At 45.4% G+C, this 26,691-nt stretch overlaps 3 protein-coding genes across 5 annotated transcripts in view; 2 read left to right on the top strand and 1 right to left on the bottom strand.

Moving 5' to 3' along the window:
• Nucleotides 1–3,159, top strand: part of lrrc45 (leucine rich repeat containing 45) — a 30,406-nt gene extending 27,247 nt beyond the window's left edge. For both annotated transcript variants that reach the window (XM_085171529.1, XM_085171528.1), the window contains exons 17-18: nt 1,304–1,451; nt 1,598–3,159. In XM_085171529.1, the coding sequence (XP_085027655.1) occupies nt 1,304–1,451; nt 1,598–1,797 (348 nt within the window). In that variant the 3' untranslated portion in view covers nt 1,798–3,159. The remainder of the gene's footprint in view (nt 1–1,303; nt 1,452–1,597) is intronic.
• Nucleotides 3,160–3,294: 135 nt separating this feature from the next.
• Nucleotides 3,295–17,782, top strand: rac3b (Rac family small GTPase 3b). Of its 2 annotated transcripts, XM_085171535.1 has the most exons (6): nt 3,295–3,470; nt 6,806–6,877; nt 7,793–7,910; nt 10,302–10,364; nt 10,943–11,102; nt 15,234–17,782. In XM_085171535.1, exons 1-6 carry the CDS (start codon nt 3,436–3,438, stop codon nt 15,362–15,364), a joined length of 579 nt encoding a protein of 192 aa, XP_085027661.1. In that variant the 5' UTR covers nt 3,295–3,435; the 3' UTR covers nt 15,365–17,782. The 2 variants fall into 2 exon arrangements, with proteins under 2 accessions (XP_085027661.1, XP_085027663.1); XM_085171537.1 differs by lacking the exon at nt 10,302–10,364.
• Nucleotides 17,783–18,998: 1,216 nt separating this feature from the next.
• dcxr (dicarbonyl/L-xylulose reductase) lies at nt 18,999–24,012 on the bottom strand. Its single transcript, XM_085171534.1, has 9 exons — nt 23,683–24,012; nt 23,468–23,546; nt 22,758–22,855; nt 21,414–21,568; nt 21,241–21,283; nt 20,708–20,807; nt 20,563–20,627; nt 19,543–19,660; nt 18,999–19,269 (listed from the first exon to the last, which is right to left on the bottom strand). Exons 2-9 carry the CDS (start codon nt 23,517–23,519, stop codon nt 19,166–19,168), a joined length of 735 nt encoding a protein of 244 aa, XP_085027660.1. The 5' UTR covers nt 23,520–23,546; nt 23,683–24,012; the 3' UTR covers nt 18,999–19,165.
• Nucleotides 24,013–26,691: the final 2,679 nt, after the last annotated feature.

Below are 26,691 nucleotides of genomic sequence, written 5' to 3'. Positions count from 1 at the left end.
CGAATCGATTCTAGAAATCAGTGATGATACCCAGTCCTAACGAGTCCAGTCGGGTCAAAGACTGGCAGTACTGGCTCCATGTTGCTATTGTGAGCTGCAGCAGGTCTTCTTCCTCTGCAGGCTGTGATCAGCTGACCTGTTACTGCTCTTTGATTTGATGTAACACAAGCTATCTTGACTGATTTCCTCTGCCTTCATGCACACTCATTGCTGCAGAGCTAGCTTGATGCTGAAGCACTGCAACCACCATGTTTGGACATCTACACCAAAATTGCCATTCTGGACCATTGCACCAACTTTAATACCCGAGCATAGCTCCATAAATGATACATCAATGTTATGATTTTGTCTCCTTCATTTCTTTGTAGGCAGTAAACCTCGGTGATGCGAGATATACAGCTACCATAGTGTTGGCTGCATACAGCCAAGCATCTGTGCAGGCTGTTGACTGATGTTGACCGAACCAAAGGCCTTATATAGGGGTGTTGAACTCCAGGCCTCGAGGGCCGGTGTCCTGCAGGTTTTAGATCTCACCCTGGGTCAACACGCCTGAATCACATGATGAGTTCATTACCAGGCCTCTGGAGAACTTCAACACATGTTGAGGAGGTCATTTAGCCGTTTGAATCAGCTGTGTTGGATCATCTAAAGGACACATCTAAGAACTGCAGGACACCGGCCCTCGAGGCCTAGAGTTCGAGACCCCTGCTCCACACAGAAAGGCTCGGCCAGGCGGTGGAATCGAACTCTGTGAGGCAGCAGTGCTAACCACTGCACCACCGTGCTGATGAATGAATGAAAGTAACCTTAGATATCAGCAAAGTGCTACTTATATTCATTCATGAGTCCGTTTGGCATGTGGTCTGTAAACACTGTGACGTGGACGTCCGGTGACACTGTGGGGAAGCCTGCAGGAACTTTTGTCCTGTAACATTGAACAGTCTGCCTTCTTTCATCTGAACATCATTGTCTAAAGGGAAGCTCCCGACTCACAGTGGAGCTGAAAATAATGGAAATATTTCTGACTGATTCCTAATCCTTGTCCTGAAAAGGCTTCACGTGATCCAGAATGCAGCACCAGAGCTCTGAAGAGAAGTTGTTTCTACACATAGAAAGATTTTTTTCATTAGCTTTGAATTGTTCTAAAATTAAAATAAAATCTAAAAAATGAAATAACTGAAATTGAATTAAAGATGTTGGAGCAGGGACGAATCTGACTAGAACAGTTCCTGTCAGAGCCTGAAACGCTGAAGTAAATTGGCCTAATCTGAAGTGATAAATGAGGGGTGCTGTGCTCTTACAGGAGCTGTGCAGTAAAGACCAGGAGAAGGTGGCTGAGGTGAGCCGGGTGAGGGTGGAGCTGCAGGAGCAGATTGGACACCTCCAGGCAGAGAGGACGGCTCAGGGAGCACTTAAAGAAAAGATCAACGCCCTGGAGAGAGAGCTTAAAGGTTCGCCGTCCGGTTTTGTTCTGGTTACTTTGAAACTTTACATAAACTTTGCGTCTTTGTGCCACGACTGTCTGGAAGCAACCGTGTGATTTGATTCTGTGCTGCTCTCTTTCATGCTGTTCTCTCTCCGGTTCGCCGTCTTGTAGTGCTGAGTAGTAACCACAGGGAGGCTCTTCTGGACAAAGAGAGCGAGATGTCTTCCATGTTGGAGAAGCTGCGGCTGAAGGAGGCAGAGATCCATAGGATTAGGGAGGATGAGGCCAACAGAGCCAGCTATTTGCAGAGTGCCGTCCTCTCGTACATCCACGGTTCTCCTCTGGGACACCACAGCAGCCTCCAGAAATGAGCCAGCAGGGGTCCCGCACTGGGCAGGACATCTACTGGGCAATATAAGGCATAGCTCCACAGAGCTGAAGAATATTCTGACGTGCGCAGCAATATGAGCATCTGATAAATCATAACCATTCCTAACATAATGTTAAAAAATGACAAATCTCATCAGGACGTGCTCGGTTCAATGGTGTGCTACTTTCTTTTTTTATTGCTACTTTTAATAAATACACAGCGCACTTTTAGTGCCAACACTTTCCACGTGTGTGAAATGAGTGAGTGTAGTAGAAAACAACAAGGTCTTCACATGATGAAAAATAAGAATCAGCTGTGCATTTGTAAAAGGAACTTTGGCTCCACTGAATGAAGGAGCGAATGGATTTACAGTGGCTGAGGGGAAGAAGAGAGCTGTCTGAATAAATACTGATTTCAGAAACTCCTAACAGTCCAGAAAACATCTGCAGATGTTTCACAGTCACACAGCTGTTCACACACATCCAGGACATGGTGACTGTGACCTTCCACATGTGAAGGTCAACGCTGCTGAAAGAGTCCTGTGATCAGAACCTGGTCTTGTGTCATAAATGTCCATTTTTATGTCCTTAGCTCACACAGTACATGTGATAAACTGTACTTAGCTTTTACTGCGAGCGAGCGTCATTTCTGCCACATTTCTCCAGTTTGAGTAAACGTACATGTTTACAGTCAACATGATATTTGGTTCAGATATGCCTTAATATTGTATACTAGACACTGATGCAAAGCAGGACACCTGCTGTTTTTACATTTTATAATGAAAGTCCAAATAAAGCTGTTCTGTTTCAGGTCTGCTATCAGCGACAAACCAGCATTGCGTTGTTTTGTGTTAATGCATCGTGATTCCGTGGTTGATCTGGATTATTCTAACAGATAAGGTTACAGTAGTGATAGTGATGGTGTGGCGTGTTGTTGGGGTGGGGATGTATGAGGTCACTAGTATTGAAACTGCAGCCAAAGATCATTAACTGCCGAGATGATTCAGGCACAAGCTTGTGTCGCTTTAACGTAAAACTGCTGCGCTGCTGAAATTCATATCCAGGGGGTCGTTTAAGATTTATTTTTAATGCGTTGAAACTTTCATCAATTGAAAGTTTCCACTTGTACAAGACACATTTCTTTTGGATCGAGTATATCGAATATGATCAATTCTAAACGTTTCCACAATCTGGCGATTAAGTACGTTTCCGGTCTGCGTTTCTAAATATTTATGAAGGCAGCGGACACACATTTCACGAGGCTTAGCTCAGGATTGTCCGACGGGGTTAAACTAAATATCTTTGTGCTCAGTCACGTGGATTGTCCTGTACTAGCTGCCTTTATAACTTAACGTTGTTGATGTAACGTAAGTAGCATAGCTGCTAGCATGTAGCGATGGCGGAAGTGATCGGAGCGAACCATCTCTTCGTCTACTGGCGTTCTTCTGTTCCGCCTCTGTCCCTTTAAGAACGCTCGGCACCTCTCGGAGACTGTCGTAACTGCTCGCCATCGACCCTTTTCACTGCGGCTCCATCGCTGAGCGGACTGGCCCGCTGTTCTCGTGCGAGACCTCAGCGCTTACTGTCGGATCGGTGAACTCCCAGCGCCGGCTCCCTGAAAGCCTCCAGCTGCTGTCCAAATGCAGGCGATTAAGTGTGTGGTGGTCGGCGACGGGTAAGAGCACGCTCACAGAAACGGCACATTTGTCATGTGGGGTTCAGTGATGCATCCACTGATGGATGGATGATGGGAGGATGCTATGTAGTGAAAAGGGGCTGGGGCTCGGCGATCCGTCGGTCGCCTGTCTTTCTCAGATACAGCTCCACGGGCATCTGCGTGTGATCACGTCTTCATCCAAAGGCAGGAGCGGAGCATCGAGATGCTGCGGGAACACCTACACGCCTGGTAGGCCATTGAAGGCGGGCTGAAGTGCTGATGCACGCTAAGGAATTTGTGGCCCTGTCAGTGGCAAGCAGCAGGCCCCGCTGCCCTAATTCTGCTCCTACTGCATCCAGATCCCACCCAGCGGCATGTGCACTGAAGTCTGCTGCGAGAGTGCGCCGCGCCGTTTGGAAACGCTAATATGATTAGTGGCCGCTGATTAAAGCCGCCGGCACTCATATCAGTTCTTACAAACATCAGGAGCGGCCAAAGGTCTTTTTATCATCAAAGGCAAAATGGGAAAATAAAAGAATGCAAATGTTCAATGTCAACACGGTGTGTGCAGACACACGGGAGCAGTCCAACCTACAAGCTCACTTTACCTTTCAAGTCCTCGCCTGCCTCCAGAGGGAGCTGGGGCCGCTCGGTCACTGCAGGAGTCCTAGTCTCACTTATTATTGTCATTACTGAGATCACGCTTCTTTAACACACATTCAGCAACTTTTAAAACACCGTCCAGTTGCTGAATTTTTAACCTCGAGGGCTTAGCCGAAATAAGCCGGATATTTCCGAACAGCTGCACGGGTTTTATGGCTCTTTCTGACCAGATCTGAGCTAAATGTGCCACAGCCTGCACACGTGTGAGTCTTTGACTTGTAGAGAAACGGGCTGTGTTGGATTTGTAGCAAAAGTTTAAAAAAAATGCAGCAAAATTATATAAATGTCATTTAAAAATTCTTTAAATAGTCTTTTTTTCATTTTAGAAGCACAGACTGTAAGTAAAGATGGCAGTAGCTTCTGGGTGTGAAAAGCAATGGCACCTTAGAGATGCATTACTTCTAATGGCCACCAGGAAAAGACCTCCAGTTTCACCAAAGTCTCTGTGGAAATGATGCTCAGCAGTTTAATCTAGTCTCACCTCACAGGTGTCAAGTTATACTGATGACATCACAAAGCCCAACGCAGTCACCAGGAAGAATACACCTGCGTCTGCTACTGAGCCGGCTAATGTGAGGAATCAAAGAGCTACAGCGTGACAGTGACAGGTTGAGCGTTCGCAATCAAAGCGTGACCCCGCGGTGGATACTACTTTAAATGTCACACACAGCCCTGACAGTGTTGTTGAGATCACTGCAGGGCTCAGAAAGCTGTTTCTAACAGGAACCTGCTGTTTTGTGCGATGAGGCTGTTTACGAGGTGGGCGGGACATAAAAATGTGTGTTTTTCTCGTCAGCTGCCACAAACAGCTTTAATCCAGACTGTACAGATGCTGCTAGCTGTGCGTTTGGTGTCTTCAGAACGTGAACAGATCGTTACCTGATGCCGTTCACGTTATTTGACCCACGCTGACAGTAGCACGCAGGGACGTAATGAAGTGAACGACAGCAGGTTCGCTGCTTCAGTGTCGGGGTCGGAGCAGGGATGTGGTGTTACCAGCACCTGTGCATTCACTGCTGTGCATCTGAACGTGTAGCACTGTGTGTGTTTGTGTAACAGCATCTCTGTTTCCCTGCAGTTGTTTCAACTTCCTGTTCCTGTGGATCTGTTTGGAGACATTTAAACTCACTCATGTGTGACCTTTTTGCAGGGTTTTTCCTTGTTTTGTTGTGTTTTGGTGCTACATAATGTGCGACGCAGAGCAAATCTGAACCGTTTGTGTGTTTTGAGGGAAACAGGTGTGACTGAGAGACGTACTGTGTGAGTCCAGAGGTCTGGAAGTGAAAGCGAAGGCTTTGCATATTTTCCAGGAGATGGGTTCTGCTTGACATCTCCACCTCAGTGGGTGTCACGGTGGTACAGTGGTCAGCACTGCTGCCTCCAGCAACAAAGTCCTTGAACTTCGCATGTTGTTCCTGCATGCTTTCTCTCCTGTGCAGCGGGTAGTTACCCTTTGATAGACTCTTTTCTAACCCTGGCCATGTTGGTCCCTCCCAGCAAGCATTTTAGCATCTTCAGCTCTAACTACCAAACCATCATAGCAGATCTCACTGTAGCTGTAATTCCTTATTTATACACTTCTCTTGTATCTGTGACACAGTCACGTAGATCTTTGTGTTGTGTGTGCTGCCCAAGGACAGCCTGGACGGGCTGGGGATCACACACCAGTGTTTAGATCAGTAGATGAGCCACTGGATCTTCTGAAGAATAGTCGTAATCATTGAAACTGACTAATGAAGCAGCTGTAAGTGTCAGTGTTTCCCTTCTGACCAAACAGACCCACTGACCTCAAATCACTCTTATACCAGTCACACATTTTGCCACCGTGTGTCACTGCTGTTGGTCATGTCTGTGGAGACGAGCACACAGAATCGCTCATGAGTCATGCATGAGCAGCCAGCCAATACTCATCCACGCCGCCACCAGTAGCATCGAGTGGCTTGAGTCGGAGGGGAGGGTGCTGTGGGCCTGTGAGCAGAGGGGAGGTGGGCTGTGTGTGCGAGTAACTGTGTGGACAGGTATGAACATCTTTGTGGGGACCAAAAATTGGAAGCTTACTATACTCGCTTACTTCCTTCTCTCACCCCAACCAATCACAGCAGATGGCCCCGCCCCTCCCTGAGCCTGGTTCTGCTGGAGGTTTCTTCCTGTTAAAAGGGAGTTTTTCCTTCCCACTGTCACCAAAGTGCTGCTCATAGGGGTCATATGATTGTTGGGTTTTTCTCTGTATCTATGAAGCGCCTTGAGGCGACTTTTGTTGTGATTTGGCGCTATATAAATAAAATTGAATTGAACTCGTGGGGATTTTGGTCCCTACGAGTCTGAAGGCGTCTTTGAGACTCAAAATGTGGTTTTACTCGTGCTGTTCTAGCGTCAGGGTTACCATTAGGTTAGGGTCAGGGTTCGGCATTCATCTTTGATGGTTGCATCATGTCCATGAGATGTCCCCACAAGGATATAAGAGTGTGTGTGTGTGTGTGTGTGTGTGTGTGTGTGTGTGTGCGTGGCTACCATAGAAGGCTACTGTGTCCCTAGGCAACATGTATGTAGGCCAGTGTGTGTGTGGCGCTCAGCTGAAAGCGGATAGAGGCCTCATTGTGCTCACACATACATGTGGCCTGTTTACACTCAGGTTTGTATGAGAGTGGAGCTGCAGCCTAATTTTGGATCCTCTGCTGTCACTTCCTCAGGGCTGTGGGTAAGACCTGTCTGCTGATTAGTTACACCACCAATGCCTTCCCCGGTGAATACATCCCCACTGTGTGAGTAACCCCAACACTCCTCATGCTCTCACCACACCATCGAACGCTGTAGGGCTGAGCGCTCTGTCAAAGACACTGTGCTGTGTAAAGGTTTCAGGGTTTAATAATAATTATAATAATAATACAGCTGTTCTCCTACAAGAACTTAGTTGACAAGAAAGAGACGAATGAATGTCGAATCAGATTAAATAAAAGATATCGCTCATTCAGCTGTGGACGTGCTGCAAACTCCTGCACAGTTCTGCACACTGAGAAAGTATACGTGCTTATCAATGGATGATATTTGTAGTATTTATATATTTAATATTGCAAATCAAACAGACTGATGTTATGTAAACTCCTTAATGCTTTTTTTAACTTTTCAAATTTTAAGCTGTTAAGATATTTTAGTGTTTATCAGCTGCGTCGTGACACAAATGTTACATTTTTAAACCAGCATAACAAAATAATCATGACAACTGTGCCAAGCCCAGAAAAGTTCCCTTAAATCCTGTTTTTCAAATATCTGCATCAGTCGTGTTACACTGAGCCAACTGGCAGATGGCTCTTTAGTATGAACAGCATCCATCCCATAGGTTGGAAACCAGTTCATATCAAATTAGAGTTAGTGGAGTAATTCAGTTTCAAAGTGCTGGACCCACCTGATACCTGAGAGCCCAGTGAGCACTGGGCTGAATGAGGAGCTCCCAGTTCAGCTCCGGACTGGACTGTTTCATTTCATTCTCTCTTTTAAAAGCTTTTATCAAATATAGTAATGCAACACCAAAAAGTAGACTTGGAGGAGAAAAAGCTTCCTTAAATATTTACCAACCCTTATCTAGGCGGTCATGTAGTTCTGTTGTTTAGGAGTAATCACACTACTCTGTCAGTAGTCTCAGCTGCTTTTTACTCAGTGTGCTGTCCAACTTCCTGCAGCTTTGACAACTACTCTGCCAACGTGATGGTGGATGGGAAACCAGTGAATCTGGGTCTGTGGGATACAGCAGGACAGGAGGACTACGACAGGCTCAGACCACTGTCTTACCCACAGACGGTACTCCTACTCTTTCCTCCCACACTCACAGCATGCCGCCGATACGTGACTGAACCGAGCTCTCTGTTGTGACCTGTTTAGAAGAGCGAGTAAGGGAAGGTGGTTAATGTACGAAGGATGCTGTAATGCTTTGTAGACCCCAACATTTATCAGTTTATCCGTTTAATATGAAAACTGCCTTAAATTACAAATGATTATCCCAATATACTCACCAGCTCAGATGGCTAACAGTACACGGTGTGAGGAAAAGGCTGTTCTCCCATTCAAGATTAGCAGCTGCTTCCCTTCCCCGTCTGCAGTGCATGCTGGAACTCTGGCAGTCCGTCATCTTGATTGTTGTGGCAGGTTATCCAGTTAGTGAGCAAAACGCCACCATTTTCACTGCATTGTGCACGGGCACAGGGTAGATCTGCTGAATGTTCTCCCCCAGACACCCCAGGGTGTATGAGCGAGCTCCTCCAGCATGCAGCGTGTTCGGCTTTAAAGCTGCTGACTCTGTAAGTGCAAACTGCCAGCTCTCATCAACAACACAGTCCTTCACATGAAATTCAGGTTAGTTTGAAGAAGAATTGGATTTGAAGTGTGATGAAGCAGCCTGTGCAGTGTGGGCACAACAGAACTTCTGGAGCGATCCAGAAATAGCAGGTGGAAGCTGCCTGGAAACGGCCAGAAGGATGATCTGGGAGGTGATTATGCACCGAGGCACTGAGTCAAACAGGGATTTTCACTTTCACATCTCTGTCAGCGTGAAAAGCTAAAAATGATGTCAAACACTGATGACGATGCCGAGAAAACAGGCGGCGAAACGTTGGTCAGCACGGTCTGACATCAAAACAGGAGATAACGGCGCACAGCTTTGATGTCCAAGAGGAAATCAACATTTTCCTTCGCCAAGTGTACGAGCAGAACCACGGTTCCTGAAAGCGTTCAGCCTGGAAGGGCTTTAAGAAGCCGTGTTTTTATAAAAATGGGGATTTACTTGTGTATGAAAAACACTGAAAAACACTGAAAAACAGCCTGAACACTGAGGAAAAGCTACAGTTACCAAAGTAGCGCGCACATGTGGGCGGGGCTCCGGTTCAAGGGAAGGTTTTCATGCACAGTGCTCCCTCGCTATAACGCGGTTCACCTATCATGGCCTCGCTGTTTCAGTTTGTTTTGGGGTTTTTTTTGTGCAATTTTGCTTTTTTAATTATTTTTTATTACAGCATGTGTTCTGTCTCCTGATTGGCTGTAGACCACTGTCAATCAGTCTCGTGCCGTGTCTGCACGATCTGATATCCTCGTGTTGGTGTTGTTCCCAGATCATCATACTAAAGGTTGTTCCAGGATCAACATTGCAAGTGACCAATCAGAATGTTGTGATGTCATACTTTTGCGACTTCGGGAAAAACCGGCGTAAAACAAAAAACTGTACTTAAGCTGCGAGAAACCGCCTTTGTCCGCCGATCAACGGACCCTAACCCTTTAATAAACGCTAAGCAGAATTGATATTGTCCTTGCAACATTGGAATTTCATAAATGCACAAATGGGTTGGTGCGCAAAAGAATAACGTCACAATAATGTGATTGGTCACTTACAATGTTGAACCTGGAGCAACATTTTCATGATGATCTGGGAACAACAGCAACATGACGATATCAGATCATCCGCCGTGTCTCCCGTCCAGGACAGAGTGCGTTCAGCTTGTCAAAGTTACATAAATCTTCGATCCCAGCAGTGTGACTCTGCTGCACTGTATGTTTGTACGTTTCTCCCCAACAAACACAACGATGTCGATGAAACGTCGTCACCTGCGCGTCTTTGGTTTCATCCTATAATACTGACTGATTGTTCCAGGTTTGAACTCTGAGAGTTTAAACAAGAGAGAAACGTGTGAAGATGTTCCTGCCTGTCTGAGTGTGTAAAGTGTGTAGTTACAGCCTTAACATTAATCTGTAATAACTGTAAGAAATAAAGCTGCCTACTTCGTGGATTTCACCTATCGCGGTTATTTTTAGAACGTACCTCCCGCGATAAACGAGGGAGCGCTGTGTATATTTGCCCACTGTGCTGATAACCACTTCTTGTGTAGATAAGTACCAAACATTCATCCACTGTCTTATCCAGTTTAGGCTTGCAGTGGTCGCAGCCTATCCCTGCTGCCATAAGGCGAGAGGCGGAGTCTGTCCTGGACGTCCTCGGTCTATTAAAATGTCTTTGAACAAACAATATGAAGCAGAACCACGCCTCTCTGAGGCTTTTGTGTTGTGACTTTTAATAAGTGTCGAAGACTTCAAATAAAGCCGATTTATTGTGGTGGTTTTACACTCACACACACTCACACACACACACAGACACACACACACAGATCTCACTCTCAACTAGCGATGTCTCTGGTTCTCTCCCAGGATGTGTTCTTGATATGCTTCTCCCTGGTCAGTCCGGCCTCCTTTGAGAACGTCCGAGCTAAGGTCAGTACGCTGACCGTCCACCCCGCCCCCTCCTTTCCCCCCTTTCACGCCGAGTCTGACCACAAGGAGGCACATCTTTGGCTCCACCTGGTTTATCACAGCTGCTCAGTCCTCAGCTTACAATGGTCTGGATTTGATGTTACTCCAGCAGGACGTGGAGCGCAGACACACGTTGTAGGCTGAGGCCTGAGCGAGTGCAAACACTCTGCAGAGGGAGCGTCACGGCCGGCTGTGGTTTGATCTGCTGAGCGTCATGAGACGCTCTCATGTGAAACCACACTTTTCACGAGGTCTGGTCCCTCTGTAGAGTCTCTGTGTTTCCGACGGGATTGTCCCATCGTGTGATGTGATTGGAGGTTTCTTTGCTGAGGATGTCTTGTGTTCATGCAGCTATGCCTTCATTCGAACTTAATAACAATGTTTTCTGTAGCCACAACTCAGTTTGTTGTCACTGTGGAAAGGCTCATGATGTTCTTCCACCGCCTCCTGCTGACTCTTCTCTTTCTCCTCTCTCACTGACTTTGTCTTTTGTATATCCATATGTACACATCTGTGTGTGGTTGTCTGTGGGGCCCTAGTGGTACCCTGAGGTGAGACACCATTGCCCCAACACACCCATCATTCTGGTGGGCACCAAGCTGGATCTACGAGATGACAAGGACACCATTGAGAGGCTGCGGGACAAGAAGCTGTCCCCCATCACCTACCCGCAGGGCCTGGCCATGGCGAGAGAGATTGGTGAGGCTGTAACGGCATCGTTTTTTCTCTAACATTAATTTAGCTTTACATAATGATTGTTGTTTGTCTGTTGTCTCAGTAAGTCACATATTAAATTGGATACCAGTGACAGTTGATCCAAAGAAAAGTGTGTATACAGTTTTCTGGTTATTGGTTAGTGAGAGGTGGGATAACCAGGCACATTTACTCACTTATGTAGGTGTAAACTCAGTTTTAGTTGCTAATTAATTCAATTTTATTTTATTTACCAAATCACAACAAAAGTTGACTCAAGGCTTTTAAAATGAGTTTCCTGATGATCATTTTCCAAGCCCTTCCTGCACGGTGACAAACTGAAACCAGCTGTTTATGGAGAGTAGGTTCTTCTACTTCTCAGCACACTTACACGTGATTCTTGAATAAACTTCGACTGATCATTCTTGCTCTTACTCAGGTTTTCACATGCACAAGCTTTCCCTGTAGTAAAGTATTGTTACGATGCAGTATAAGTATGTATGTAGCTTTCTACAAACGAGGTCACCAAAGCCCTTTTCCGGAGTGACTCGGCGGTTTTCAGGGTTTCCCATTAGGCCGTAGTTCCTGGTACCAGTTTTAGCACCTGCTTGGATTTCAAGCGATCCAAACAGGTACTAAATGTGACGTCATCAGACTGTATGCCACTGATTGGCTGGCCGTAGCGTTACGAGTCATGAGAGCGTTCACGAAAGTCCAAATCGCCATTTTTGAAACTGTAACGAGGGAAATGGCTACAAAAACAACGCAGTGATCTCTGTGTGACGAAGAGCCACGGACCGAGTAGCAGTATGTGTTTGCTTCGACGTCCACCTTTGTTGTGGCGTTCGTGTCGCATATTAATTACGTCTCGAGACGCGCAGACGCGTTGCTATGACGACAAGGTACTACAGGGTTCTAATGGAAGACCAGTCGAGTAGGCGGGAAAGGGGCTCGTGTGACACAGTGGACAGAAACACGCTTTACAAAGTCGAGTCCTAAAAAGCTGTGAAAATGAAAACAGGCTGCGTAGATTTAAAGATCTCATGAATTCATACTTTTATTATTATTATTATTATTATTATTATTATTATTACTCATAATAAATAAATGTTTAAACCGGGAAATGTCACATTTTAAGAAAAATAAGAGCTCATTATTCACTGCAGAGCAGTAACATGTTCACAGCTGCTGCTCAGCAGAACTTCATTCAGACTGAAAGCACGAACGAAAAATACACTTACCAACTTTTTTTGACCTCACTCACTAATTAATGCATAACTCTGTGTTTGTTCAGTGCACACACACAGATGTGGAGAGGGTGTGCTCAGCCTCCCCTGTACATAAACATGTCCATTAGTTTGGGTTAGAGCTGCTTTGAGTTCAGCCTCTAAACTGAGGAACATCCAGCCTCAGAGTGCTGAAACAGCCCACACCCTGACGAGCAGAAGCATGAAGGCGTAATCGGAGAATGATGTTTGTGTAAGTGAGGACGAATTAAACACAGTTCCAGCTGTCAATGAAACATCCTTCTATAAACCTTTGAAGCTTATTAACTTTCCAACATGATTGTTAAAGAGGATTTAGAAATCATGACCACAGTGACTGTGAGGAAACAGTGACCAGATATCTGCTGGGGGATGTTGTTGCTGTTAGACTGGGAGCCACAAGGAGTCAAGAGTTCTGCTGTCAGCGCACTATAAGTAACTTCCATATGAGCCTTTTTGTCCTGACCTCCTCTCAATACTCACTGATATCCATCTCACCAGTTCAAGAGCCAATTTACAGTAACTGTCAACCCAAAGCGATTCAAGAATGTCAGTTAGGGACAGAGCTACCTGCAGACCTCTGCTGGTGTCAGGATCGCTGGGAAAGGCAATGTTAGCCTATCAATGCTGTGGACACGTGAATCGTATGAACAGCTGGAGAAAGACACCACGTTTGTAGTTTTCTGCTTGTTACATGAAGATTATTTGCTCCATTGTTGTAGTCCCACTAAGGAGATGATCCAGTGTTGCTCCGGCCTTTCAAAGGCTTTCAACAATCTTATAATCTGAAAGCAGCCGATGATGTAGTAAACCTTTAATTCACTTTGATCAATTCAAATATGGCTGATTATTGTATATCAGTTATGAAATTATTGTGTATTGGTATGTAAATAATTATTAAAAGCTGTGATAAGAAGCAGAGGTTTCTTATCACAGCAGCATAATATTCAAGGAGCTGTGGAAGCTCCAACATGCCAGCATGTTGATGATTGTTATGATTCATACATGTGGTTGTATGACTGTTGTTGTGCAGCATCATTGTTTTTATGAATGATCTGTGCCACTTTGATTATTTGCTTTTTTAATGAAGGATGTTTCAGTGCATCCTCCAGTGGATACTGAAGGAAGCACTGAAGCCCTTTCCTTAGTTTATTCATTTAGAAACTGGTCTTATCACAGCTTCAGTGCAGGGAACAACTCGTTTAGAAAAATCATTTTAAAAACAACAAAATGCAATGATTTGCAAATCTCATAAGTCCCTCCTTTATTCACAACAGAACACAGAAAACCTGTTAAATCTTTAAACTCTTCATTTTGAACTATTTCACAAAGAATCTTGACTCATTTTGAGTCTGATGACAGCAAATGTTTCAAAAAGGTTGGGACAGGTGCAACAACAGGCTGGAAGCTCAGTGGTCCTGAAAAGAAACAGCTGGAGGAACAATTTCAATTCAGTTTAACTGTATTTAGACCGCTCCAAATCACAACAACAGTCACCTCAAGGTGCTATTGTAAGGTAGAGCCTACAATAACACATACAGAGAAAAACCCAACAATCATATGACCCCCTATGAGCAGCACTTTGGCGACAGTGGGAAGGAAAAACTCCCTTTTAACAGGAAGAAACCTCCAGCAGAACCAGGCTCAGGGAGGGGCGGGGCCATCTGCTGCTGCGTTTTTATAACTAATAATAATTATAACTAATCAGTTTAAATGACAACAGGTCAGTAACATGTCTGGGTATAAAAAGAGCTCCTCAGAAGTAGGCGGGACCAAACTGTGTCTACAAATCATGGACCAATGTCAGCACACTGTCCAGAAAGAGATGGAAGAGAAGAGCTGCTCGAGGCAAGTGTTGTTGTGATTTCTCTCGATATAACTCAAACTGAAGATCCAGGACTGCAGAGCTAGTCCTGTCAGACAAGAACGGGACAAAACTCCACAGCTGCTCTCCTGTTTCCAGATGTTAGAAAAAGATACTACAAAGATGGAAACATACTCCTGTCACAACCTTTTGGAGATGTTCTATTGTGGATAAAGTATTGGTTTATGAGATTTGTAAATCACTTTGTTTTTATATGTTACTCAGCTTCCCAGTAGTTGAACTGTGGCTGTGTTGAGCAGTGAGAGACAGCGTGTCATCTTTAAACAGTGTTTAAAAACAAGATTAAACTATTTCATTTAAAATAAAAACATTATTAGTAAATATTTATATTGTGATTTGAATTGCACTCGCCTTGTGTCAAGGAGGAAAAAACGATCACGCACCTTCTGTAACAGTTGCAGGGGTCTCAAACTCGCGGCCCGGGGGCCACTCGCACAAACTCTGTCACTTGTATTTTGTTAAATACGAACGTGTGTGACAGACAGAGAGGACCAGTGTGTTTATTTGCTCTTTCAATGAAACCATTCAGTTAGTTAAGATATTGCTATATAATATTTCCATCCATTTTCTTCTGCTTATCCGGGGCCGGGTCACGGGGGCAGCAGCCCGAGCAGAGAAGCCCAGACCGCCCCAGCCGCCTCCTCCAGCTTATCCGGGGGAACACCGAGGCGTTCCCAGGCCAGCCGAGAGATATAATCTCTCCAGCGTGTCCTGGGTCTGCCCCGGGGCCTAGATGATATTTGAAATTAAAAAAAGCAAACAAACATTTTCAGAAATGTTTGTTTTTTGTATTAATTGAACACAAAAGTATCCTTCAGACGACAGCGGTGGCCCTCGGCTCATCCCGGTGTGAGACCCCTGCTTTATTCATACTCAGTATGTGCATGAACAGTTATCTGTGGGGCCCTTTGAGTGCTGGGTGCTCTGTTGGGTAATGTAGCTGGGCGTATCAGGAGTTTCCCATCATGCCCTCTCCCTGGTCCTCAGGAGCCGTGAAGTACTTGGAGTGCTCCGCGCTGACCCAGCGAGGCCTGAAGACGGTATTCGACGAGGCCATCCGAGCTGTGCTCTGCCCCCCACCCGTGAAGAAGAGGGGGAAGAGATGCACCATGTTCTAAGGAGGAAGCACTGCTAACACTACACCACATCACCATGAACAACAACCACTACTTCTCTGAGAGGATGAGAAAGAAAACTAGCGAGAGTGAGTGTGCACTGCTGAGATTGCTTTCTTTATATCGATGTTTTTTCAAAGTCATATTGGTAGGACCAATATTTAACCCAGTTTTTTTAACCATTACAGAGTAAGGTCATAGGTTCTCTGTGAAAGACGATGACTGTCCTTTGTACTCATAGACACGTGTCATGTTGCCACGAGGGCTCACAAAGACTTCTAGATCTTCTTACTGCAAACTCTTTTGTTCCTATGCTTGCTTGAAATAATGCAGTGTTGACTAGATAGAACATGAACTGTGAACACGCCTTCAGCTCCGAAGTTACCCTCAGCTTCTGATCTAGGATCAGCACATTAAAGAAATACTGCCTTCATTCGTTCAACCCTCATTTCTGACAGCATGCACAGCGAGCCCTGACATCTGGTCACATGACAGAAACACCAGCAGTTAGACTCTCTGACAGCTCGGTTCACTGGTTCCTGATTGGCATTTGATTATTCCCGATCCAAACCATCCATCCGCTTCCGCTTCTCCTTTTCAGGGTCGCGGGGGGCGCTGGAGCCTATCCCAGCTGTCATAGGGCGAGAGGCGGGGCCAACACACAGGGACAGACAACCATTCACTCGCACATTCACACCTAGTGACAATTTGGATTATCCGATTAACCTATCCCCACAAGCTGCATGTCTTTGGACGGTGGGAGGAAGCCGGAGTACCCGGAGGGAACCCACGCAAACACGGGGAGAACATGCAAACTCCACACAGAAAGGCCTGATGTTGGAATTGAACTCAGGACCTTCTTGCTGTGCGGCAACAGTGCTAACCACCGTGCCACCGTGCTGCCTCCCGAGCCAAACCAAGTTCTTTAAAATGGCAAAGTATTCAAGTTTGCTCTATGCTGCCAGATCAGTGTCTCATTACTAAACAGCACATTGGAGAAAGGTCGTACGGCCCAAGATGCTCCCTGTAGTTCCTAACGAGCACAGTGACTGTAACGATGGTCTAACTGCTGGTATCCTCTCAGTAACTTGTCGAGTTCGGACAGATTTCCTGCCAAACGATCACATCAGCGCTGCAGCATAAACATGTAACCATGAACTCATCCTCTCGGGTTTCGTCTCCGTAAAGCCACAGATTCATAATCGTAGCCCCGTGTCATCGTTCTTAACTTTCCAATGAGACACAAAGGTTTAACTGGAGGTTTCAGTCAAAAAGAGTTCATAACTGTACTTTAGAGGTCGACCTGCAAACCTTTCGCTCGCTTTCAGAAGCATCGTCTGATCAGTTGAAGAGTTATTTGGCCCCTGCAGCGTGTTCTTGCTTCAGTCGCCTGATCTTGGTCAATTTCTTTGGGTAACTATTCTTAACTGTGAAGATGTGACAGACGAGCTTGCCAAACACACGGGGGCTGTACAACCTTGCTGCCTGAGTTCTGCCTGTGGGAGTGGAGGAGCTTGCATGGGTCTTAAAATATTCTGTCTTAATTTATCCCATTGTTTAGACTGTGTGTGTGTGTGTTTGTGCGCAAGCACATGAATGCGTGCGTGACAGGTGTGTTTGCGTGTGTGCACGGTGGGCGGGCATGTGTCGGTGTCGGTGAGACGGTTCGGGGCAGTGCATAAGAGACAGTATTGTTTTAAGCCAAGTTTTTTAGTGTCCAGTTTTTGGTACTATTTCATATTGTATTGTAGTAAAACACGAGACTTTTCAACAATCTGTGACGTAAAGGAAGGAAAACACACGAATATCAGTGACATCCAGTCATGTACAGAATAATCCTCAGAAAAGGAATGCGTTATGAATATCTACATGTACCTGAATATTTAGCTCGTAAAACGAAAACAACTCAAACTAAAGGGATTATAGTCGCTCATGTCCAAGTTAGAAGTGTCGCTAACAGTGTACAGTAAAGGGGCCAATCGTCGTGGGGTTTGTCGCCGTGGCAAACAGTGCAGATTGCACCTTTATGAAATGCATTTCTGTATGGTCGCAGGCCTGCTGTGTGTCTGTCTCCCCCGTGTGGCGAGACGCAGCACTGCAGTGCGCTCCGCTGTCTTTGGTTGGCATAGCTGTGTGGTTGAATCATGTCGTGTGGTCCTGCCTAGCTAAGGTGTCGAAACGTAGCTGAGAAACAGCAAAAGAAAAAAAAAAACTACTACTATTGCATGGATCTGGTTCTTTGACCCGCTGTAACTCTTAGGAGAGGTTGTATGATGAAATGCATTGGCCATGTACGTATGTAATGTAAGATGACTTGTATACTTGTTTCAACTGTTTGTCTTATTTTTTATTACTTCACATGTCTGTGTGGTGACATATTTCAATTTTTTGTATACTAAATACAAATGTATATGTAAGGTAGTCTGCTTCCTGTCGTCATTTCCTCCTCACACAGCGAGGCGTTCTCGTGTTCATATCCAAATGTGCTTCGTGGACCAACACTGTGAGGAAACTCTAGTGGCTGCACAGGTTTATTTAGATACAGAAGACGGCCCTGTTCCTGTGCCTTTAGTTGTTTACATTTATCAAAGTGACCAAATGAATCATTCTGACTGTAGATGATGGTGATGATGATGGCTCTTATTCAGCTTCATCAGCAGGCTTTCCAGCACACGTCCAGGCTTCAGTTCTTTGCTATTCTTTACTGCAGCACTGAAACAACTACAAGAGCCTGCAGTGCGTCAATGTTTGAGTTCATTTAATAACCAGAACCGGCCTGGTTTGCAAGGCTACGTTCACTCTGCAGGTCTTGATGCTCAATTCCGATTTTTTGATCTAATCAGATTTTTTTGTCTGCTTGTTCACACTACAAATAAAATGTGACAGCAAACGCGCTCTAGTGTGACGCTCAAAGCGGCCGCATGCGCAAAAGAAGACGTCACACACAACGCGCTCTGTTTAGACCCAGACCAAACAGTATGTTTGACTGATGGCCTCAATATAAAGACTTCAGACTTCACGTTTCCCAGTTTTTGCTTTAAGTTATTTTGTTATTTACATAATAATGTAAATAACCTAATAATGATCCTTATTGCTGTTTTAGAGGAGCGCTGCTTCAAAGGATAGTTTCTGTCAGAATCTGCAGATTATACAGTACAAATAAAATGTTCACGTTTCTCCAACGTTGTCTTCCCAACAGTTTCACTGACATCTACACTGGATGGCCAGGAAGCGTTCACGATGTCTTCTCTGGCGCTGATCATTGGCGTCTGTCTTGTGTCAGTCGCTTTCTAAAACATCAGATATGTATCGGATTCAGAACCACATACGAAAGTGACCCAGATCGGATTTGAAAATATCGGATTTGTGCCGTTCACACTGTCACACCATGATCAGATATGGGTCGCATAGGCTCAAAAAATATGGATTTGATGCGCTTTCGCCTGCAGTGTGAACGTAGCCTCAGTGTCCAGTGGTTCTGTCACTTTGAACCAGTTACTAAACTTTACTAAGGCCTGTGTCTCAGCTCCTTACTTCGCCTCAGTTGTGGAGCGGTGCTGTAAATAAAGAGGACCCAGAGTTGGTGACTTAGTCACTGTGATCATTTATATTTCAGTAAAAAACAAACAAACCACAATTTATTTTTAAAGTTTTTGATTTTAATACTGATTCTAATGCAGCAGCATGTTTGTATCTTTTAAGTTCCATCAATGGGTCAAACAATCCTTCGGGTCCCTCGCTGGCTGAGTCCAGTTATATTACAGACAATCACAGTGAAGTAGCTGGACGATGGGCTGATGTGGGTCAGCAGGCCAGGAAGCCTCCATCCACCGGCAGGGTGACTCCATTAATCATGCTGCTCTTTTCACTCAGCAGGAATAAAATGCTGTTCACAACCTCCTCCACCTCTGCACACAGACACACACATCACACTCAGCTTTACAGAGCTAACCCTGACACCACGTGTGCAGACCAGAGGGCAGGACTGAGTCTATCATTATGTCCCGAACCCTCATCATGCAAACTGATCTCACTGTGTGGACTCGTGACCTGTCTGTGGGTAACACTGCCTCTCACATTAGGTAGATTTCCATGCATGCAGGAGCTGAACACAAACACAGTGATGTGATCTAAGAGGACGCGTCTCCCTGTTCTACCTGACCAAGACTGCTGCAACTGACCTGCGAAGCGGCCCAGGGGGATCCGGGACTTCATGCTCTGGGCTTTTTCAGGATCGCTCCAGCCCAAGCGACCCATGTCCGTCATCACCACTGTGGGGTTCACAGTGTTCACACGGATCTGAACACAAGACGACACCTGAGTTAATCGAGTCACCGAAAAGACGTCAGAGCCAGTCTTTGTTCAGACGACCCTGATCCCACTGTCGATACTTTTCTTCATGTTAGCAGTCGGACAGGCAGCAGTAAGTAAAGTAACATCCTAAAGCCACTGTAGGAAACCTCACATGCTTTAAAACACCGGCTCATTTAGTGTTGGCTGCTGTCTTATTGTTTGCTCCCAGTAATCGTTGAGTTCACAGGAACTGATTCAGTTTAGATGCAGTCTTTACAAAACTCTGTGTGGACTTTGGTCTCAGGTTGGTACCGACACCACTGACACCACCGACACCACCGACACCACTGACACCAGCTGCCAGCGACTTTTTACACAACTCCTTCACTATGTTGCACATATCACACTCTGCTTTCGGGCCTGTCGTCCTCAGAGAGCGAAGGGTCACTGAAATGTTGCGACGATCATCCTGGAGTGCTCTCTCCTGGGATTTGAACACATCCTGTGTTTTGATGTCGTGTGATTATGAATCTGCTGCTCTCTCTCAACACCACACCAGGCTATATTTGCAGGAGGTGTTTCACAGTGAGCTGTCCTGGCATTGATGTGCATGCAGTGTTTCACTGTCAGGTCTCATCAAAGTATTCCAATGTGAGGCACACGTATAAATGACTTTGACACTTGAACAGTGATGCAGGAATAATTAATATTCACATTAAATCATTTCCTGGACAGTTTCTTGCATATATATTGTTTTCCCCGTACTTCCTGATCATTCAGAAATAGACAGCACGAACTGAATGATAACACTGTGGCGTCACTGACTCAGTTAATGCTTCACAAAGATGCACCTGAGCTAACCACGTTAGCATTAGTAACTGTGAGGTGGAAGCTGCACAGCGATGTACCTGATGGGGTCCCAGCTCTAAAGCCATCACCTTACTCAGCATGTCCAGAGCTGCTTTGGTAGCACCTGAGCACAGAGCAGAAACAAGCTCAGTTTGTTACCCTCACTGGGCTTCTTCATTTAAATGTTGTTAATGTGTTCCTCACAGTAGACGGCGTGCTCTCTGAGGGCGCACTGCGATGCCTGGCTGGACACGTTAACAATGGAGCCTCCCGATCCCCGGGCCTTCATACCACGAGCCACTAACTGCCAACAGACGGAGCTTTGTCTCATTTCAGAAGCAGTTAGATGAATGAGCCGGGTCAACCGAACAGCTCAACTGCATCGAGCTTTGTTACAGAAACTTTCCAAAACTTAACCAATAACATCAGCGTCAAACAATTCATGCAACAAAATGTCATCTGCTCATTTTTAAGCACAGATTTTTGCACGGCTCAGACCGACAGGTGAAGCACAGATATAGAGCCGGAGTTTCCAGATCTACACAAGACATTTCTTAATATCGAGGTAAAAAACTGTTTTACTGTAAGTCCCAATCACACGTTTTCTAAAGCAGCTTGTCCAACACTCATTGTGACGGGTTCGTTCACAGCTGAACTTCAAAGCAATGCATTTCCCACAAATCAAACCCAAAGAAAGGAAACACCGTGGTTTAATAAAGCAGCCGTGTTCGTTTTACCTGAGAAACCTGCACCACAGCTTTCACATTCACACTGAAAGCCCTGGAAGACAAACAAACGTGACAGGTTAGCACATGATGAGGCTCTGGCCTCTGGCTCACAGGCTTGTGCTGCGTCCTTGCGGCTGCACTTCCTCAGTAACAAATATGAAAGTTGAGAATATTTGCTTTACTGCTCAAACTTGTCAGGTGTGACTTCCAGAAATGGCTGTAGGTTGGCGCAGGCGGCGTTATTGACCAGCAGGTCGACAGGGCCGACGTCCTGCAGGGCCTGCTCCGTGGCGCCCCAGTCTGTGAGGTCCACACACACCGGGGTGATGGAGGCGCACTGTGACAGGAAGTCAAAAGCAGACGGACTCGGATTAGAAGACAAGAGACATCAAATATTTATAAAGAGAACAGAACTGAATCAGTCACAACTCTGACGAGGTTACAGCAGCTGTGCTAATGCTTCTCATGTTAGCCGTGCAGATTGAAAAGAATAATTTCTCTATTATTGTAGTTTTGACGAACATACTGCAGATTCTACTTCAAGTGAAAACTACATTAAACAGCTTTTAAAGTTGTCAGCTGCCGTCAGCTGATTGAAATCTGTTTGATATAATGACAGTCAGGAAAGGTTTGGATGAGATAATAATAAGATTTAAAGAAGAAATTTCACTGTGCAGATCAAAGCTGTGGGCAAAGAGTCGATTAAAGTCTCTCAGGTTTGTCTGTGCATCCCAGACGCTCCATCAGAGAGCTGACAGAAACAGCTGTGATGGTTTTCTGACGTCTTCCAGGCACAGAGCTAAAGCTAAACGTGACGTCAAGTCTCTGCAAAAAGAGGATTTTTTATATGTAACGTTTTTTAAAGACATGACTCTCTCTTCCACAGCATGTCTTTATCCTGTCTTCCTTCTCTCACCAACCAATCACAGCAGATGGCCCCGCCCCTCCCTGAGCCTGGTTCTGCTGGAGGTTTCTTCCTGTTAAAAGGGAGTTTTTCCTTCCCACTGTCACCAAAGTGCTGCTCATAGGGGGTCATATGATTGTTGGGTTTTTCTCTGTATGTATTATTGAAGGGTCGACCTTACAATATAAAGCACCTTGAGGTGACTGTTGTGATTTATAAATAAAACTGAACTGAACTAGGACTTTTTTTAAAAAGAGGCTTTAGAAAGGTTCCTAAATATTTGTTTGTTAATTCTGTGCTTTTATAATCCATAATTTTAGTAATGTATCTTTTTCTTTTAGACTCTTCTTGGACATTTTATTTATTCAGCCCTGAATCACAACATCAGTCAGCTCAAAGTGCTTTATATTGTAAGGTCGACCCTACGATGACACCAGACCCACACGCCTCTCCAGCTCCTCGCTGTCGGCTCCCTAACGGTGCATTTACACGTGGTTGGTTTTTATACATGTCATTTTTAAGAGGTGGCCTGAGATGTGCTTTATGCTGATTGACAGTCCACTATGTGGGTCAAAGGTCAGGGCTGGGGCCCCTCAGATGGGTGTGCGTGTGGGGTGATCACCTCCTCCACCAGGCTGTTGAGATCGGCCTGTGTTCGTGTGACCGCTATGACCTTTGCCCCGCAGCGTGCCAGAGCCAGAGCAGTGGCCCTACCAATCCCTGGGACACAAGAATCCATAAACACAAAGACTGATTAGAGTGGACACACTCACACACTCTCACACACTCTCACACACACACACACACATTCCACACATGTCTTGGGCTTCGTTCCACCAACAAAGCTCCTGTTATTCCACTTTCTCACTGATGACACTGGTTCAGGCTGCGTGCAGCGTCATCAGATTCCTCCAGCACTCTGCTGAGTTCACAGTAATCAGTAACTTCATCGCTTCCATCAGCACCGTCTCACTGTCTGTAACGACAGTGTTAGTGTTGTGTTTTGTGTTAGTGTTGATGTATGTGAAGGACACGTTTATACAGCAGCCTCCGTTCGGGGCCACACCAGGAGCTACGATGGTTGTTTTGTGTTTGGGTGTAAATGAACATCACTGCTGACATTTAATGTTCTGTTCAGAAACGTGTTTGTAAATCAAGCGGAAATCACGTGAAACTTCACATTAAGCGTTGATTCGTTTAAAAACAGAAACAGTTTCATTGAAGGAGAGTTAGTCTCGGACACGTGACTACATTTTGCACGAAGGTGGATGTTGTTCATAAAGCAGCCTGCTGGTGTCGCTGTGCGTGCGTGCGCATGCGTGTGTCCTTTACCTTTCCCTGCTCCGGTGACCAGAGCGCGTTTACCTGCAAACGAAGCCTCCATGTTCGGCCTGCGTGGGTGAGCGAGCCGCTGCGGGTGGAAGACACAGACGGAGTTACGAGTCACGTGACACTCAGGCTGAGCGAGCTTAGCTTAGCAGCGTGAAATGTTCCACGCGTGTTCTCTGCGCTGTTCCGTGTTTGTATGACCGAAGAGAGGTACTCACCAACAGCGCAGCGGACAGAGCTGTGTGTGTCTGTGTGCGTGTGTGTGTCCTCCGACTCTACGTGTTTGTCTTCCAGGTCACTCGTGCAGCCCGTGGACAGGCACGGAGCACGCGCTCAGCCCTGCCTTATAAGGCGAGAGCTGCAAAGCTCCCGGATTCCTGTGAAATCCCCAAAAGTCAGATTTTATAACCGGTAACCGCAAAAGTGTTTTTCAGGAAACTCCACAGCTGCTCAGTGAAGTGATGCTGCAGAGACGTTCAAACCAGGAAGAAGGAAAAACTCTGACAACAACTCCAAACTGGTGCTGACACTTTTCCCTCATCAGTGTTTCTGCATCAGTCTGCATCTCTGCTGAAAGAATGTTTTCCACATGTAAACGCTCACAGCTCAATGCTTGAGTTGAGTTTTTATAATCGCTGAATCTTTGGTGAAATAAACAACGAGTCACGTTCAGCTGGGAGAGCTGGTGTCACAGCAGAGCTGGGATGATGGGAGTCAAGTGGAGCTAAAGTCATCAACCGCCTCCAGCTGGAGATGATGGTGGGCTTCAGGCTGAAACCACCACATGTGATCTTCATGCCCAGTGGACACAGTAAACCAGTTTCTGGGAACCACCACCTCCCAGCACCTAAACATCAGCTTCCTCATCCACGCGGCACAGAAGAGGAGGAACAAAGTCACTGATGGTTTGAGATTCTTGAGTTTAGACAGTTAAAGTTCAGATCTCATCGTCTTTTTCTGACGTACATTTTAAAGACGTTCAGCTACTTTCCAGCTTTGACACTTCAGCTTTCAGCAGTTCTGCACCTTCAGCTGAAACATTTGATTCAGCTCGTTGAACGTTTCAGCTCTCAGCATTCACACTGCAGCAAATGCATCCTCTAGTTTAAGTCTCTGTAATCATCCAATGAAACCCTGCTGTGATTTATTTCCACTCTAAATGTGTCTGTAGATCTACTGTAACCTGCCCCCCCTAAATGTTCACTTCTCCACTTAACGTTATTGAATATTTCTGCATAATATATATTTGATGTATTTCATCACATACTTGGACGTGTTATTCTCAGGCACTGGGATGATCCTCGTGTAATTATAAATCATATAATGAGGTCACAGATTTGATCATCTGTTATCCAAAAGCTCGTTTGTTGAACGTGATCGCTGTGAAGTTCTAATCAGAGTCGATGTTTCTGTGTTTCTGGGCCACCTGCACACTCACGGTTAGTGCTGACATTTAAAACAGGTGACAGTCACGTGTGAGTGTTACTGAAGAATATACGAAGATTTGTTATTAGTCTGCACAACTAATCACCATCATCAGAAATCACCATCCATTCTCAGGAAATGCTTTTAGCGTGTCCATTAGTAGAAAAGGGGTAAATATGTTTCCCCTTTTAAATAAAATAAATCAATAAATATCTGACATTTGTAAAAAAGATAGTTAAGTTAAGAAATTACAAGTTTGTTAGCGTTGGAGAGAGACGCTGGTGAGATGTGGAAAAATAACTTCATTAAACCAATAATTAGAGTTTCAAGATCTCAAGTTGCTTTTATTTGCCTCCTGGGTGGCCCCCAGTATGGGCCCCCGGGTCCTGAATATCCTCTGGATAATTTAGTGCAACTCAAGAAAACTGACAAACTATTAGAGGAAAAATGCTGAGTAAATAAAATCCTTCTTTAATGATCTAAACATCAGGAACATGTGACCTCTGCTGTAGCCTAGCTCCACGCCTTCTCCTGTTTGTGAGCGCCCGTTTAAGGCTGGTTGCCTGCTGCATCCTGAGCACGTGTTCAATTCAATTCAATTCAATTTTATTTATATAGCGCCAAATCACAACAAAAGTCGCCTCAAGGTGCTTCATAGATACAGAGAAAAGCCCAACAATCATATGACCCCCTATGAGCAGCACTTTGGCGACAGTGGGAAGGAAAAACTCCCTTTTAACAGGAAGAAACCTCCAACAGAACCAGGCTCAGGGAGGGGCGGGGCCATCTGCTGTGATTGGTTGGAGTGAGAGAAGGAAGACAGGATAAAGACATGCTGTGGAAGAGAGACAGAGATTAATAACAGATATGATTCAATACAGAGAGGTCTGTTAACACATAGTGAGTGAGAAAGGTGACTGGAAAGGAAAAACTCAATGCATCATGGGAATCCCCCGGCAGCCTACATCTATTGCAGCATAACTAAGGGAGGATTCAGGGTCACCTGGTCCAGCCCTAACTATATGCTTTAGCAAAAAGGAAAGTTTTAAGCCTAATCTTAAAAGTAGAGATAGTGTCTGTCTCCCGAATCCAAACTGGAAGCTGGTTCCACAGAAGAGGGGCCTGAAAACTGAAGGCTCTGCCTCCCATTCTACTTTTAAATACTCTAGGAACAACAAGTAGGCCTGCAGAGCGGGAGCGAAGTGCTCTAATAGGGTGATATGGTACTACAAGGTCATTAAGATAAGATGGGGCCTGATTATTTAAGACCTTGTATGTGAGGAGCAGGATTTTGAATTCTGGATTTAACAGGAAGCCAAAGCAGGAGAAATATGCTCTCTCTTTCTAGTCCCTGTCAGGACTCTTGCTGCAGCATTTTGGATTAACTGAAGGCTTTTCAGGGAGTTTTTTGGACATCCTGATAATGTTCAGGGTGAAGAGGCGTCACATCGTCTTCCAGGTGTTTAATCAACTAATCAACAAATGTAGCGTTCACGGTGGCGTTCACGGTGGCGTACACGATGGCGTTCACATTGACTCAGAACATCTGCCCCTGGCTTCTTCCAGTGTGGAGGAGCAGCAGCTCTGCTCCAGCCGGGTCCTCTGGCACGTACTGTTTCCCACATTTCTCTGAATGTCTGTTGATGCGTCATCATTTCTTCAGTTTGCAGCATCTCTGCAACCGTTTAGTTGGACTCTTTGACCTCGTCCAGGTCAGGCTTCAGCGTTGGTGACACAGTCGTCCTCTGATGTCAGTCTGGGCTCGAAATGCTTCCTCACTACTTTCCTCGATCAGTGCTGAA

The sequence above is a fragment of the Neolamprologus multifasciatus genome, chromosome 8, assembly GCF_963576455.1.
Source record: "Neolamprologus multifasciatus chromosome 8, fNeoMul1.2, whole genome shotgun sequence".
NCBI lineage: Eukaryota > Metazoa > Chordata > Actinopteri > Cichliformes > Cichlidae > Neolamprologus > Neolamprologus multifasciatus.
Note: the sequence above shows the minus strand (reverse complement) of the source record. Positions and strands in the feature narration are given on the sequence as shown.

What these genes read in the sequence shown, in the direction of transcription:
- dcxr (XM_085171534.1), bottom strand. Translation starts at nt 23,519, where the DNA reads ATGGAGGCTTCGTTTGCAGGTAAACGCGCTCTGGTCACCGGAGCAGGG. An exon ending in GGTCACCGGAGCAGGGAAAG is followed by an intron (nt 22,856 to 23,467) that starts GTAAAGGACACA and finishes CTTGTGTCCCAG; the next exon opens with GGATTGGTAGGGCCACTGCT. An exon ending in CCCCCTGGGCCGCTTCGCAG is followed by an intron (nt 19,270 to 19,542) that starts GTCAGTTGCAGC and finishes GTCTGTGTGCAG; the next exon opens with AGGTGGAGGAGGTTGTGAAC.
- rac3b (XM_085171535.1), top strand. Translation starts at nt 3,436, where the DNA reads ATGCAGGCGATTAAGTGTGTGGTGGTCGGCGACGG. An exon ending in TGTGTGGTGGTCGGCGACGG is followed by an intron (nt 3,471 to 6,805) that starts GTAAGAGCACGC and finishes TCACTTCCTCAG; the next exon opens with GGCTGTGGGTAAGACCTGTC. An exon ending in CACTGTCTTACCCACAGACG is followed by an intron (nt 7,911 to 10,301) that starts GTACTCCTACTC and finishes GTTCTCTCCCAG; the next exon opens with GATGTGTTCTTGATATGCTT.